Here is a 15,346-nt window from a genome sequence, read left to right as displayed (position 1 = left end):
AAACTGGCAAAATGAAGAAATAAAAGTAAACAGTAATGATCAAGAAATACTATGCAGCCAAGAATAACCAAGACACAGATTCAGAGGCAGAAAATAATTCTACAATATCCATAACCAAGTCCTGAAGCAAAGACACAGATTTGCCACAAGCTTTACTGGGATTCCTAGAAGAAATTAATCAAAGGTTTGAAAATGATAATATAAATGAAATGAGACCTCTAGAAGAAAGAACAAGAAAGTTAAAGAAAGTTCCAAAGGAAAGAATTGGAAGGGGGATTAACAGTTTAGTATGGGAGGTGCAGAACCTTAATTGAGTAACAGATTCCTTGAAAATTAAATTGGATCCAAGAGAAATAAGTGAATCCATGGAACACTAAGAAATACTAGAATGGAAATAAAGGCCTGAAAAAAGAAGAGAATGTAATATATTCATATAAAAATGTAATATATTTTTATATTTCATGTAGAAAACAACTCATTTAAAAAAATCAAAGAGAAATAACCTAAAAACCATAGGACTATCTCAAAACTTTAGCCATGAAAAATCACAATTATAATATTTCAAGATAACATGAAGCAAAACTATCCATGCCTATTAGAACCAAAGGGCAAGATGAAAATAGAAAGAATTTTCCATTCAGTTTCTGAAAGAAATCCCCAAATGAAAACTCATAGGAATACCTTAGTCAAAATTCAGAGCTTCTAGGTCAAAGAAAAAAGAGAGCTTGGAATATATTTTTCAACAACACAAAAGATAAAGTCTTACAACCAAAAATAACTTACCTGGAAAATGGGATATAATTTTGTGGAGGGAAAGAGACCTTTATTAAAATAGAAAATTCCCAATTATTCCTGATGGAAAGGACAGAACTGAACGAATGCTTTGAAATACAAACACAAGAGTCAAGAGAAACATAGAACAGCAAATATATTTTAGCCATCAGAAGGAATCATATGATAATGATGTGTTTATATTTCAATAAGGAGAGAAGAAACAAATTTCTCTTCAAAACCCTGTTCTTTCTCTGCAAAGGTCATAGAGGGAGTAAATAAGATAGAAGGTTTGGGAGTAGTTTGTTTCAGTGATCCAAAAAGAAAAAAAGAAGGAAATAGGAATATAGTATGGAAGAAAAAAAAGGAGAAAGAAGCTGAATCTTAACTATCTCACATAATCTGGGTGAGTGGGAGGAAAACTATTTTAAGTGTGGGAAATGATGTGGGGAGAGAGGGATATACTTGAATGTCACTTTTATCTGAATGAGGCAAGGGAGAGTTGAATATATACATTCTCTCTCTCTCTCTCTCTCTCTCTCTCTCTCTCTCTCTCTCTCTCTCTCTCTCTCAGATGTTTCTCCATGTGGCCTAGATATACCTGGCATCCCAGGTATATCCCAGGTATAGAGACTTGTGATTCTCAAGATCCAACCTTCTTTCTGGAGAAACTTTTCCTAGTCTAGGTTTTGTGTCCTATTGCTAATGACACCAGACTAACCAATGCCATCTCTTTTTTCTCTCCCTGAAAGTACTGCAATTGTAACTCTATCCTAAGATCAAGGGCTCTCTTTACATTTAAAGTAGTATGGAAAATAAGAGACATTAAGCCCAGTTTTCTCTCCTAGAGGATCTCAGCCTCTGCTTGCTTTTCCTAGGAAGTAGATGCTTTGTACTTACCTGGAATGTCCCTGCCCCAGGCTGTGGGCCTGCTCAGCACCATTAATAAGACTGTCATACAGAGGCTTCCCAGAAGCTCCACACATACCATATTGGAGACAAGGATGGAACTGGTGATTAAAAGTTGCAGCATGCTTCCAATAAGGTCTGCCCTCCACATCTCGAAAAGCACAATGCCTCTGAATTGGGCAGCTTCTAATCAGGAAACCAATTAGCATCAGATACAAGCAGCAGCATCAGTCACTAGGCAGAACTGTAATGCATGGGTTCCGAATTGACACTTTGCACCACTGGGCACATTTGGCTCTCTTTCATGTGAGTGTCTGAGCATGCTGTGACATGACCCTCCATTCATTCTGTCTTCTGTGCACAGCTAATGCTGGACTAAAATAAGGTCAAGTCATGCATGTGCTCTAAGCAAGCTTTGGAAATTGCACCCTCTTTGAGTCACTGTCTGATGGAATCCATGAGACTCCACTGTAATACATCAATTGACATCACAAAATAAATACCTGAATACCATGGAGAGCAGATTTTCTACTATAGAAAATAAGTGCAAGGGGGCAGATAGGTGGCACAATGGTCAGAGCACGGGCCCTGGAGTCAGGAGGACCTGAGTTCAAATCTGGCTCAGACACATGATACTAACTAGTTGTGTGACCCTGGGCAAGTCACTTAACCCTGATTGCCTTGCAAAAAAAAATAAGTGCAGTCTTAAAAAGTAATGTTACGTTGGGCCCTTTGTATTATATTCTGTGTGTTAGATGTTGAGTCACTTGACTCTCTTGTCCAACTCTGGTCCTGGTTTTTCCCTGGACCCATTCCTCTAAATCTTCTACCACTGGTCATGCTCCTATGTGCATTCCAATGGAAATAACTCAATGCAAAAATTGAGAGGTGAAGAAGAGAGGAAGAGTTTCTTAAGTTAGGTAACAGGTTTTGTTGATGGTTATAGGACAACTGTGCTCCTAGGATTCCTTGTGGATGAGAGGCTTATTTGTCTGTTTTGCTATTTTTGCTACTTTGCTACTTTTCCTCCCAGGCTCACTTCATCTCTTGAGGCAAGAGTTGACAATAGTTAAATGATGCTAATTATTTATATAATAACCCCCTATGCTCACAGTCACCACCCTCAGTACTCTCAGGATGCCCCCAGCACTCTGTTGCCCCAATACTTACCCTGTTCCTTTGAGGTCTGGGCTGTGATTCTTTGGATAAACTGGCCCCAAGTTATTTAGCCTCCCCAAGCTACTGTACTAGGTACATACAGGATTCTTACTTGCTATCCAATCCTGATAAAACCATCTCTGGCTTTAACCCCTAGCATGAGTGAGTCCCATCAGCATAGGGTGTTGTTTTCAGGAAGGAGTAACGCAATCAGAGGAAGTAGTTTATCCCCAGGGCCCACTTCTCCCCAAGCCATTCACTAAATTCTGTTCAGGGTCGGCTAGGTGGTGTAGTGGATAGAGTCAGGAGCATCTGAGTTCAAATTTGACCTCCAAAACTAGCTGTGTGTCCCTGGGCAAGTCACTTAACCCTGTTTGCCTCAGTTTCCCCATCTGTAAAATGAACTGGAGAAGGAAATGGCCAACCACTCCAGTATCTTTGCCAAGAAAACCCCATGGTAGAGTTGGACATGACTAAATGACTGAATAACAAAAACAAACTCTATTCACCTCTGCTTATACTGCATAGCTCCTTATGTATATAACATAGTCATTTACTCACAACTAAAAAAATCAGAATTCATTAGAAAAAAACCAAAATGATTCCTATCCTTGTGTCTCAGACCTAAAATTGCTGCAAGTTCCAAAGAAGTGGAGCATACCCAGGTCCCTGTATTTAGCTATATAATTATACCCGTATTTGTGGGGGATGGAGAATGGGATTAAGTGTCACTCTCACTGACATTACACTAGAGGTAGCACTGGAGGAGCTAGAAAAAGATGTTTGGGTCACACTGAGAAAATTTTAGGCTGTGTTGAGAGTGTTTAAGGGGTGGGGGATATGCAGAGAAAGGATACAATCTCCCCATACACTGTGCATAACTGGCTCATAGTTAGTGATGATTCCATGCTCTTCCACGTCATGCTTCGAAGAAGTTGCTTTGTTAGGCTTTTATCTTGTCCATGTGAGCATGAGTTCTCCCACTGGGTTACAATCTTAAGATTTTATACAATCCTTTAAAAGCAATAAGGCTTTTAGGGGCCGTCCAGGGCAAGCCCCTCATTTTGTACCACAGGAAACTTAGTTCTCAATGTCATGCCCCATGTCATGCAGCTCATAGCACAGCCAGGAAGAGGAATATGTGTCCTAACTCCAAATCTGATGCTTTCTTCCATGCTACTTACTGCAGAAGCAAATAATCTGAGTTCTTCAGAGTTGTATTTAGTGATCAGATGTATTAGTGTTGAGCGTTTCTTTCTGCTGTCTTTCCTTCCAAGCTTTACCAGAAATGGTAATTGAACATGGTCCAACGGTGGTGGCATGGAATGGAGGGAGAAGGCACTTGCTCCAATAGAAATACTTGAATAGCAAATATTCAAATAACTGTTTGGAGGACAGTTAACTCAGTTGACATTCCTCTTTGTCAATTGAATATCTTGGTTTGATAGAAGAAGACTGGATATTATGCATTCTTATGAAAATCCTCATGGGAAGCTTTAGAAATTTACAATTTAAGGATAGATTATTAATGATGCATTTTATGATGTTAAGTCATAATGGGTTCTTGCATCTTTAAGGACTTAAAGATGTTACAAATCACAAAGATTAAAAAAATTGTTTTATGAGAATAAACTGAATTAATCCGGTTATGAAATTAAAATATCTTCTGAAACTACAAAGTAGATACTAGTGCTTGCTAGCATAGACTATTTTGTTTTGTAAAGCTTTTAAAGTTTTTAAGTTTTCAAAAGCTACCAACTAGTAGATTTTAAATGTAGAGGCCTATTGAACTTTAGCCAGACATATATGATTTAATTTCACTTATATATAAATTTGAAACTCCAATACTTTACTTTACTTTACTTCTTTACTGTGTTCTTCCGTCTCCTCTTAGACTCTTTACCAGGCAACAGAGGCATCAACTCAAAGGCTCTGTCTTGATTGGCCAGGTCTTGCTCAGTGGAAATTCCTTCATTCTGGGCTGTTAACCATAGCCAGTCTGGCACCGTATCCTTCTGTCTCAGGTGTTGCAGATTGTGGATTTTTCACTTTTCGTGTCTCTGAAAGGAGAATGACTTCCAGTCTAGACTCAGTCTTGGGGATCCTCATCCTGGCTGCCCTGCTGATCAAACAAAGAACCTGGGCCACTAATGGTGAGACTTTCTGTTATCAGGTAGATTCTGGAGTCCCCAGTGTGGGGCTAACACGCCTCCTCAGGAGTGTGAGGATGGAACTGGGAAACTTAGTTTTCAACATCGTGGCCCATGTCATGTGGGGGGAGCGCAGGTAGAAGAATCTGCTCCATTAGAAACATTTTATTAGTAAATATTCCAATAGTTGTTTGACTCCTGGGACTGAGTTTTATTAGGAGACTAGCTGTACAGTGGAAAGAGTCAGATGCCATCTCTGATGCTTATTACCTGGGTGACTTTGAATGAATCACTTAACCTCAATGGGCCTCAGATTTTCTTACCTGTTAAATGAAGAGGTTGGACTGGTTCCTTATGAAATCTCTTCTAGCTTTAAATCTGTGACCCCTATGCTCTATGACATGTGGAGGTTACCAGGATGGTGTGCAAAATTCTTTGGCTTCTTATTTTGGGGATTGGGATTCATGGAAGGGATATAAGAGGTTATTGCTAAAGTGAGCTCATGCTTTTTGCCCACTGACCTCAGGAGTCTCATATAGAGGTTTACAGAGTTTGTGTGACCAGTCACTGTTCTGTGCTAGAAGTCCCCAGGGAGTTTGGGCCGCAAGAGATTGTCTAGAATGGTTCACATGTGGGCCTGGGAGGCCCTGCAGACCTCAGACCCCTTCTTGAATTTGGGGCCTCCATTCCCTTTGCAACCTTCACAAGACTGTGCTCCTGAGCCACTCTTTAGGCTATGGTGCAGCTTTTTGGCATATGTGTCTCTTTATGAACAAGTCCAATGACCAAATTCCTTACCTACCCCTACCCCACAATCAAGATATATGCTCTGCCAAAAGATTCTCCCACACTTTGTGAATGGGCTTAAATATTTGAAATTGAGACTGTATCAGGAAATCCAGAATGTATAATCCATGAAACCCTCTGGTATCACATGTGCCTGAAGCTAGCCTCCATGCACAAGCCACTAGGAACAGGGACTCAGCAGTAAGTTCAATTGGTTCAATTTGGGAATGCCACTCTAGGCCAGATTTGAACATGGCTTCCATCACTGTTTACTCTTCCGATTGGGGTCTATGTTGTATAGGGGTCTTAGGAGCAACATGAGCCACAGCCCAAGACTCATACTTATAAAAGCCTCCACCTACCAAAATGAGGGCACAGTCCAAGGACACCCAGGTGCCAGGACAATATTCTCAGTGTCACCTCTGCTCACTCCAAGTTTTACATCCTACCTCCACAAAGAACTATCTGAACCCAGATATACTGTCTGCTGCTCCTAAAAACCACGGTGGAAATACCAGTGCATTCAGCTGCTTCTCACTTCACCAGTTCTATTAGTATTGTTTAGGGGGAATTTCTTTGTACAATGTGGTCTCTTCTGCTTTCACTTTCCCCCAGGGAGAACTGATACAACCCTTCTCTACTCCTCAGCTTCTCTCTCTTCCCAGTTCCATTCTTTCTTCTATCTTGCCTCATATTGTTAGTCTTTTCATTTCCCCAAACTACCTTTTTGTGTTTCTTCATCCAATTCCTCATCATTTTGAAACTTCCTCTTTCTTCCTCCTTACCTTTAATGACCAGTGCCTCTATGATCTCTCACTGTCCCACTGCAGACCATGTAATCAGCTCTGTGACATTTGTTCAGACCCACAAACCATCTGGGCAGTACCTGCATGAATTTGATGAGCATGAGCTATTCCATGTGGACTTTGACCAGAAGGAAACAGTCTGGAGGCTTCCTGAGTTTGGGCACATCTTCAGTTTCGATGCACAGATTGGGCTAGGTGACATTGCTGTGGACATGGCTAACTTGAACCAACTTATCAAGCAAACCAACCACACCCAGGCCACCATTGGTATACAACTCTCCCACTCTGCTCTCTTCCCTGGGGTTAGCCAGTGTGGTATTGGTGGGGAGGAGGATACTAGGGGTTCCTGCTCTATAAAACACTTAGACTTTCCCCAACTCATGAGAATTCTGGACCCTCTTAGAAGAAGGTTCTATTTCTAGTAATTAATTCCTTTTCCCTAGAGTCCCTGGTTGGGGTCAGAGGGGATAAAAATATTCAGTCTCTCCTATACATTCCTACACATTCCAGGTTGGTTCAACCTACCTGAAGCCTCAGAAACTTTTTTTTTTTTTTGCTTAGGAATCTTGTTCCTGCCACCAGGGGCATCTGGAGTGAGCAGGACTTGTCCGCACTCACTTGAAAACCAAAGGGCTCAGAAGAAAGGAGATTTTGGGTCCAAATTAGCTGCTAGATGGCACAGTGGATACAGTGCCAGGCTTGGAGTTAGGAAGACCTGAGTTCAAATCTGGTCTCAAATGCTTACTAGATGTGTGACCCTGGGCAAGTCACTTAACCTCTGTTTGCCTCAGTTTCCTCATCTATAAAATAAGGATAATAATATCACCTCTCTCCCTGGATTGTTGTGAGGATCAAATCAGATAATGATTATAAAATGCTTAGCACTGTGTTTGACCCATAGTGAGTGCTATTTAAATGTAGCTATTATTATTATTATTATTATTATTAAATTCTTGGAACTTAGGAAAATTTAAAAGATGATTACATTTAAGATTCACTGTAGAATGAAGCTCCACAGATTTGATTTAGGCATTTAGGGGGAAAGTTTCAGTGCTCAAGGAACGTGTGTTTCCTAAATCCTCTATTTCATGGGAAAGGCAAAATTGCACTTCTGGGATTCAGCTGTGAGGCTATACTGACCATAGGGCCATTCACCAAGGCTGTGTTCTCCTGCAGTGACTCCAGAGGTGACAGTGTTTCCCAAGGAGCCCGTGGAACTGGAAGAACCCAACATCCTCATCTGCCACGTTGATAAGTTTTCACCCCCAGTGGTTAATGTCACATGGTTGTGCAATGGAGAACCAGTCACCACAGGGGTATCTGAGACTGCCTTAATGCCTCGGGATGACTATTCTTTCCATAAGTTCCATTATCTCACTTTCCTCCCCTCAGCCAATGATGTCTATGACTGTGTGGTTGAACACTGGAGCCTGGAAAAGCCACTTTTCAAGCATTGGGGTATGAATCAATACATTGGGGACCGCTGTCCTCCTACCCTCCTCAGTGACTGCTTTCTTCCACCTCATTAAGCACCAAACTCTTCCTTAAATCCAGGTCTCCTATTGCCCCCTCCCCAAATGACTTATGCCTCCAGATCCAATGTGCTAAAATTCAAAACCTCCTATTTTTTATGTGCTCTCTGATCTCATATTTTCTTCATTCCCTCAGAGCCTGAGATATTAACACCACCATCTGAGACAATGGAGACACTCCTCTGTATTCTAGGCCTGGCCGTGGGCCTGGTGGGCATCACTGTGGCTGCCTCCCTTATTATCAAAAGCTTGCACTTAGGCGAATGATGCCTGGCACCACAGATCAAATATCATCTTCTGCAAGAAATCTTTCCCAATCCTGCTTAACCTTACTGCCTTCCCCTGAGACCAGCTCCAGTTTATCCTGTATATGTCTTCCACGTTTGTAGCTGTGTGGTGTTTCCCTCATTAGACTGAGTTCCTTACAAGCTGGGATTGATATGGTTTTGCCTTTCTTTGTATCTACAGGACCTAGCACATAAGAGGCATTTGATAAATGTTGGTGACTATTGAGTGAGTCACCAAAGGGAAAAAAAGTGGAGAGAGATTCAGAAAAGGGAAAAGTATAGTGCAGAGAAACAGGAATCCTGTAGACAGAAGGGCCAGCAGGGGCAAATGGAGCAGAGATGTTACGGCAAGGAAAGGCACGTTAGTGAGCAGAAGATGGGGGTGGGGTGGGGGGGTGAGGGTGATGAGAGCAGAGGAGAGGAGATAGAAGGTTCAAAGAAGAGGAAGTCTGGGGGCCATTGTTCATCAGTATTGCTGGAGACGAGAGTCTTTCTATGAAATATGAGATGGCCTTTCTGTCCTACTGTACCCCCAAGTTCTGCTGTTCCACACTGACTCAAGTCTCTGCTCTCCCACACCCCCATCACTATTCACTAATTTTAAGAAAAGAGGTCTTTGGGAATTTGGAGGGATGGTGATCTATCAGGATTGAATTCTGATTTTTGAAATGAAGGGAACATGGCCTTAGAAGCAGCTGATGGCATTGTGCCATCATTGAGCCCTGGGCCTTGAGACACAAAGACTTGAGTTCAAATCTAACTTCAGACTGACTAGCTATGTAGCCCCGGGGGAGTCATTTAAACTCAGTGTCCTTGGGGATAAAATTGTACCTACCTTGAAGGGTTGTTGTGAAGATAGAATGGTGTTTGTAAAAAGTTCTTGATACAGTTCCTGGCACATGGTAGATATTTTTATAAAGCTATTCCCTTCCCCATCCCCTTATTTGCATTTAACTTTTGTCCTGGTAGTAGATGGGCAGAGGATGTGTTGTAGTTAGTAAGTTAAATTAGTTAGCTAAGTAATTTCTAAGTAAGCTGGGCTGAATACACATATGTACACACACATACACATACACACAGACACCATTAAATCAGGAAGCTTCTCAATTGCCCCAGAGTCAAAGATTATGGAACAGCTGTATGAGCTCAGTTCCCTAGATTAGTTATTATTGTCCAGTCATTTAAGTCATATCTGACTGTTTGTGTCCCCAGTTGAGGTTTTCTTGGCAAAAACATTGGAGTGGTTTGCCCTTTCTTTCTCCAGCTCATTTTACAGATGAGGAAACTGAGGCAAGCAGGATTAAGGGACTTGCCCAGGGTCACACACCAAAATATAGTTTATCAAATATTCTCTAACTATTTAGTTTATATCCTCTCCATTGCAAAGGTCAGTGGCCCAGTAGCCTTGTCTTCTATTCCTTATTTACGCCTATTTAGAAGAAGAGTGTTTGTATGTGGGCTGGGCAGCTGAGAGTATAGACACTGCCCAAATGGAGTAAGGGGCAGGTGGGATAATGCAATTGCTGAGACAATATCATTATGAACCAAAGTAGATTGACCAGCTTATGGAATAGCTGTGATGGAGGAAGAGATATCTGTGAGATATCTTAATCTTCTAGTATACATGAGGGCAGCAACATCTCTTGTTGCTGATCTGCTACCTACAAGGCAATCTTTACCAAAAATCCCGCTTTGAGACAAATTGTCTGCAGCTATTATATGTTTGCAAGTCTTAAATTTCTGTCTTTCCTTGTTTGCTCTAAGACAGAACTAGGCTAGGACTTCAATGAAAGAAGAGCTTTTGATTTGGAGACCAAATTTTGTGGTTAAATGTGAACAGACATCTACTTAGAAAATTTACTTTAACTCTCACGAATGAGTTTGATATCGCAGTGCATTTTCTCTAATCGAATGAAATCTTAGTTTTACTATGTGACATTGAGGTTTAAGTAATCGCAGCAACAATGGGACTTAGCAGGAAGAGTTTCTAGTCAGATGAGGGTAGATCTAATGATTGACAGGTAAGCCAAAACATAGCTCAAGATTAGTGACTGACTGGGGCAGGTAGGTGGTGCAGTGGATAGACCACTGGTGCTGAAGTCAGGAGGACCTGAGTTCAAATGTGGCCTCAGACTTGACACTTACTAGCCGTGTGACCCTGGGCAAGTCACTTAACCACAATTGCTTAAAAAAAAAAAAGGATTGGTGACTGAGTGTTCATAGGCAGCACATTTTTTTTTTATAAGCTCTCTTCATTGAAGGCTATCTTTTTCAAGTGGGAACATTCAGTTACATTGTTACAACACCTGGTCCCAAGCTATGAACTCATAGGAACTCAGTAAATGCTAATTGACTGGCAGTTCTTGTGGCTGATAAAACTCTCTGATCCTCCAAATCTGTCTCTTTTGTCTTCGTTCCAGCCTGTTCTTACCATTTAGTTCTCCATCTTATCTCCCGTCTTTCATGAACCACAATATTATATGAAATTAATTCCCTATGAAATATATAAAATTAATTTTACTGAAAATCTCGATGCCTAGAAAATGTAAACACTCAAGTATCAGAAGGTCAGAATGGGTGGTGTTGCCATTTGGGTAAGACATTATAAAAAGTGCCTGCAAATTACTTGACCATATTATGACATAATTCAATTAAACAAGTATTGATTAAGCATTTAATTTTTTTATTTCATTTTTAATTCACTGTGCAAGCATTGGGGAATATAAATATAAGATTACACACAATTTCTGTTCTCAAGGAATTTGTTGTTTATCCTTCTTTCTTGAGCCATGACATCAGGGAGGTGATGCCATGACACGCAAGTCACCAGCCTCCCTTTCTCCTCCAAAACCATCTGAGTGCAGTGACAAGACATAGATCAGCAGTCTGGAGATGGCCTGGGATGCAGAGGGAGACTTTGGCTTTTTTAAGCTAAGGTCTTTAAGGGTCTCAGTTTGACAGTTTCATATCCGTTCAGTGATTAAGTCTAGGTAAGAATGAGGCAGAGAATGGCCTCTTTTACCTAGTCAAAAAAAAATCATTCTGGGAGGGGAAGACCCTTAGGGTTTCCCGCCAAAATAGAAACAATTGCTATTTATAAACATTCTGAGCCAATCAGGGCCCAAACAATGACCAAGTAGGGCTTGACCTGGGACCTACTGCTCTTGCCTTTGAACTCAGGCAGGACTCCCAACTTCCATCACAGGTCCCTAAGCTATGGCAACTCCAGGTTCAAGATATTCTATGAGTCTGTAGCCACTCAAAAGCCATAGCTCATGAACCCTAATTTATACATTTCCTTTGCTAATCAGTAAGAGGACACAATTTAAATTAAAGAAATTTAATAAATAGTAAGTGAATAATAGGAAAGTAGCAACGCCCTGGGGGAAACCCTCCCACAATACATATACCATCAATGAGAAAAATGGACACATGATGAATATGTGTGCAGGAGCCTCAAAAGAACACATACGACCAGGGCACACATGGAGGGGCAACTTCCCTCCCCTGTTATGTGGTGGCTGATGTCTTTTGTAGATGTCACTGTATTGTTCCCACTGGACTTCCTTCCTCCTCTTATGGTGATATTCTTCTCTTCTGCCTTCTTGTGGTTACATAGTTTCTGTTGGGCTTTGGTAGTTGTGGTCTAGTATTCCTGGTTATATTGTTGTATTGCATGGCCCAGTATTGTAATTGTTGCCCATTGCTTCAAGGTGCAACTCTGTTGAGTATGTCACTGAATTAAAGAAAATTGTTCATGTATTTACTATTTGCTAGGGCAGCTAGTTTGGCTCAGTGCATAAAGTACTGGGCCCAGAGTCAGGAAACCCGAGTTCAACTGTGGTCTCAGACACTAGCTGTGCCATCCTGGGCAATCCACTTAACCTCTGCTTGCCTTAAGTCCACTGGAAGAGGAAGTGGTAAGCCACTCCGGTACCTTTGCCAAGAAAACCTGTAACAAAGAGTTGGACATGACTGAATTACTGAACAACATTTGCTAAATGCTGGGGATTCAAATACAGAAAGTAAAGATAACTCCTGTCCCCATAGAACTTACATTATGACGGTGGAGACAACAGAGAAAGGGGAGTAGCAGCCAGGGCAGAGCCCTATGGTCTGGAAAGTTACATGGTGGTTCAACATAGTCCATGAGGTGACAATGGCAGAATTTATTTGATCATGGTTCCTGGCACCAGAACTATAGAGTGGGAGTTAGGAGGGGTGTGGGGAAATCTACATATACAAAACCAGAACTGAAATAGTATTTCTGGAAGGGCAGTCACCAAGCAGGACAAGGAGGTCCCAGCGTCTAAGTTCCTCCAGGACATGGGTTCTGGTTTGAGTGGAAATGGTTGTGGAAGAGCTGGCTGGAGTGGATCTTCTCTCTACTTCAGGCTTGTGGCTTTAACTAGAATCCAGGCAGGGCTACTCTATCTTGCTCCTTTCTTGGTCTTCCTGAGACTAGTGATACCTGACAGAAACTATGTACTCTTCATAGGAGGTCTTGTAATAGCCTCTGCTTGTTTAAAGCCTCAAGGTTTCTCTGCTATAGGTCTTTCAGAGCTGTGGAGTCAAACTCAAGTAGAAACAGGCCCCTGCAGGCCACAAATTAACTTAGAAAACCACAGAGTAACTATCTATGCTGCATTTTAATTTACTTTGTTAAACATTTCCCAATTACATTTCTACTTTGGTTCTGGCTGCAGGCAGCCTCAGAGTCCTGAGTTTGATATACTTATTTTTGAGGCAGAAGCCTTAACACACCAGGTTATTGAATTAGGGAGGGAAACCAAAACTAAAAATCCAAATATCCTAAGGAGAAACCCTGCATGTCTCTCTTGCTCTCTACACTGTGGTCTGTGTCTTAGAATCTTAACTAATATAGCTTTTCTCTCCATAAGAAGCTATATTTTATGTCCTTCAAGGCCCCTTTCAGATCTAAATCTATGACTATGATGGTAAGTCACAGCACCAAAGTGGCAGATCTTAAATTCTGTCCCTGTAATTTGCCTAGCTGGCAAGGCTAGCAATATGCCTAGCTAATGGTGTTAGTTACAAGGGAATTGCAAACAGGAGAGAATAATGGCTTGGGATGGTACTTAGGGAAACTGTATTTTGTACTGTTTTATTTTAATGCTTTCTTGAGATCATAATCTTGCAATTTTGAGAAAATTATTTTTTTTTGGAGGAGTTGGATGGCACGAGTCATGGAGCACTAGAGATTTCAAAGAATTGAGATTGAAAATCACTCAAAGGTCAAACGTGGGGGCACATGGTGGGTATAAACAGGCTGCAACATAGTACAAAGGGTTATGGGAAAATGTTGTGAAGTAGTGATGTCAAACTCAAACAGAAAGGATGCTACTAAACTATAAATAAGAATTCTTATATGCTGCATATTGACTTAGAAAACCACAAAATAATATTATCTATGTTGTATTATATTACAATTTATTTTGTTAAATATTTCCCAATAACATTTTCATCCAGAGTACTCATGGCTCTGTGGCCTTGTTGCGGGCTGAGAGGTGGAGAGGTTGTGACCCTTCAAAGACTGGAGTACAGGACGGGCCATCTGGAAGGAATTCACAGACTCAAGCATTCTTTAATCCAAGGTGGCAAAGATTTATTGTTATGCTTTTCAGCGGGCAAGGATTCTTAAAGGATCCTGCAACCTTAGAGAGGTGCAGTTAAAGTTTATATAGGATAAAATACAATGAAACATGTGCCCAATATGCTAACTAGGTGAATCAGGGTGGGATGAGGGAGTGGTTAAGGAGAGGTTAGTTCTCAGTTGAAACTCAAGATAAGAAAAATCCCATTATTCAAGAGAGTATCTGGTCCCAGACATCCTGGGCCCAGTGATAGCAAACAGGAAGAATACTGATCAGCTCTATCTGGTCCTGGAATTTGCTGACACAGGAAGGGGTGTCTTTAGTTCACTCAGAGAGAAAAAGATTAATTTAGATTTTTTGGCCCTTGTTGGGGCTCAATTGATCTTGAATGATTATCAAGGGACAGTGTTTCTGAGGCTAGGGAGAAATTGGGGCCCAAGTACAAGCACCCAAACATAAGCACCCAAGCACCCCAACAGCCCTATGTTTGATACCTCTGGAATAAAGAATTTAATGGAAGAAATGTATGAGTAAAAAGGAAGATCGATTTGTCAAGCGATGAGAGCTAGGCATATACAACATTTGCTGAGTGCTGGGGATACAAATACAGAAAGCAAAGATAACTCCTTTCCTCACAGAACTTGCATTATGATGGGGGAGACAACAGAGAAAGGGGAGTAGCAGGCAGGGCAGAGCCCTGCAGTCTGGAAAGTTATAGCCTGAGTGTTCCATTGGTATCCTCTAACTGATACTCTCACCACCAGGCAGACAGATCTCTCTCTTGGCCTTTTCCAGACAAGAGTTAAGCAGTTTGGGCAAGAATGAACAGGTTGTGATCTGTGTCATCCATGAGATCATTTCTAATTGAGTATTCAAAAGTTATTTTTGAGCAGTGTGTGAAGTCAAGTGTTTCAATAACAGTTGGTCTAGGAGGGAGAAAATTTAGGGGAACTATGAATTCATGAACATTGACTTAATCATTTTGAACTGAAAGCCAAGATTCTTGGAGTAACAATAGGGACCAACTCTATGGAAATGCCAGATATTCTACTGGATTATAAGTTATATGATGGCAAGAATAATTTTATATCAGTTCAGTGTACTGTTAAACACATTTTGTTGTTGTTCAGTTGTTTCAGTCACGTGTGACTCTTCATGACCCTATCTTGGGGTTTATTTGGCAAAGATGCTGGAGTGGTTTGCCATTTCTTTCTCCAGCTTATTTTACAGATGAAGAACTGAGGCAAACAGGATTGAATGACTTACACAGGGTCACACAGCTAGTAAGTGTCTGAGGCTGTATTTGAACTCATGAAGATGAGTCTTCCTGGC

General features: G+C 41.1%; 2 protein-coding genes across 8 annotated transcripts in view; one reads left to right on the top strand and one right to left on the bottom strand.

The window, feature by feature from the left end:
• The window catches only part of LOC110199334 (H-2 class II histocompatibility antigen, E-S beta chain), a 41,724-nt gene extending 39,877 nt beyond the window's left edge, over positions 1–1,847 (bottom strand). For all 7 annotated transcript variants that reach the window (XM_020974122.2, XM_020974123.2, XM_078155449.1 and 4 more), the window contains exon 1: positions 1,672–1,847. In XM_020974122.2, the coding sequence (XP_020829781.1) occupies positions 1,672–1,831 (160 nt within the window). In that variant the 5' untranslated portion in view covers positions 1,832–1,847. The remainder of the gene's footprint in view (positions 1–1,671) is intronic.
• A 2,971-nt stretch (positions 1,848–4,818) lies between these two features.
• Positions 4,819–15,346, top strand: part of LOC110199373 (antigen WC1.1-like) — a 68,100-nt gene continuing 57,572 nt past the window's right edge. Inside the window, exons 1-3 of the mRNA XM_020974170.2 lie at positions 4,819–4,991; positions 6,605–6,847; positions 7,757–8,038. Of these exons, the coding sequence (XP_020829829.2) occupies positions 4,910–4,991; positions 6,605–6,847; positions 7,757–8,038 (607 nt within the window). The 5' untranslated portion in view covers positions 4,819–4,909. The remainder of the gene's footprint in view (positions 4,992–6,604; positions 6,848–7,756; positions 8,039–15,346) is intronic.

The sequence above is a fragment of the Phascolarctos cinereus genome, unplaced genomic scaffold (assembly GCF_003287225.1).
Source record: "Phascolarctos cinereus isolate Bilbo 61053 unplaced genomic scaffold, phaCin_HiC Scaffold_5;HRSCAF=322, whole genome shotgun sequence".
Taxonomy (NCBI): domain Eukaryota; kingdom Metazoa; phylum Chordata; class Mammalia; order Diprotodontia; family Phascolarctidae; genus Phascolarctos; species Phascolarctos cinereus.
The sequence above is the reverse complement of the archived record's forward strand: the minus strand, read 5'-3'. Positions and strand labels throughout refer to the sequence as shown.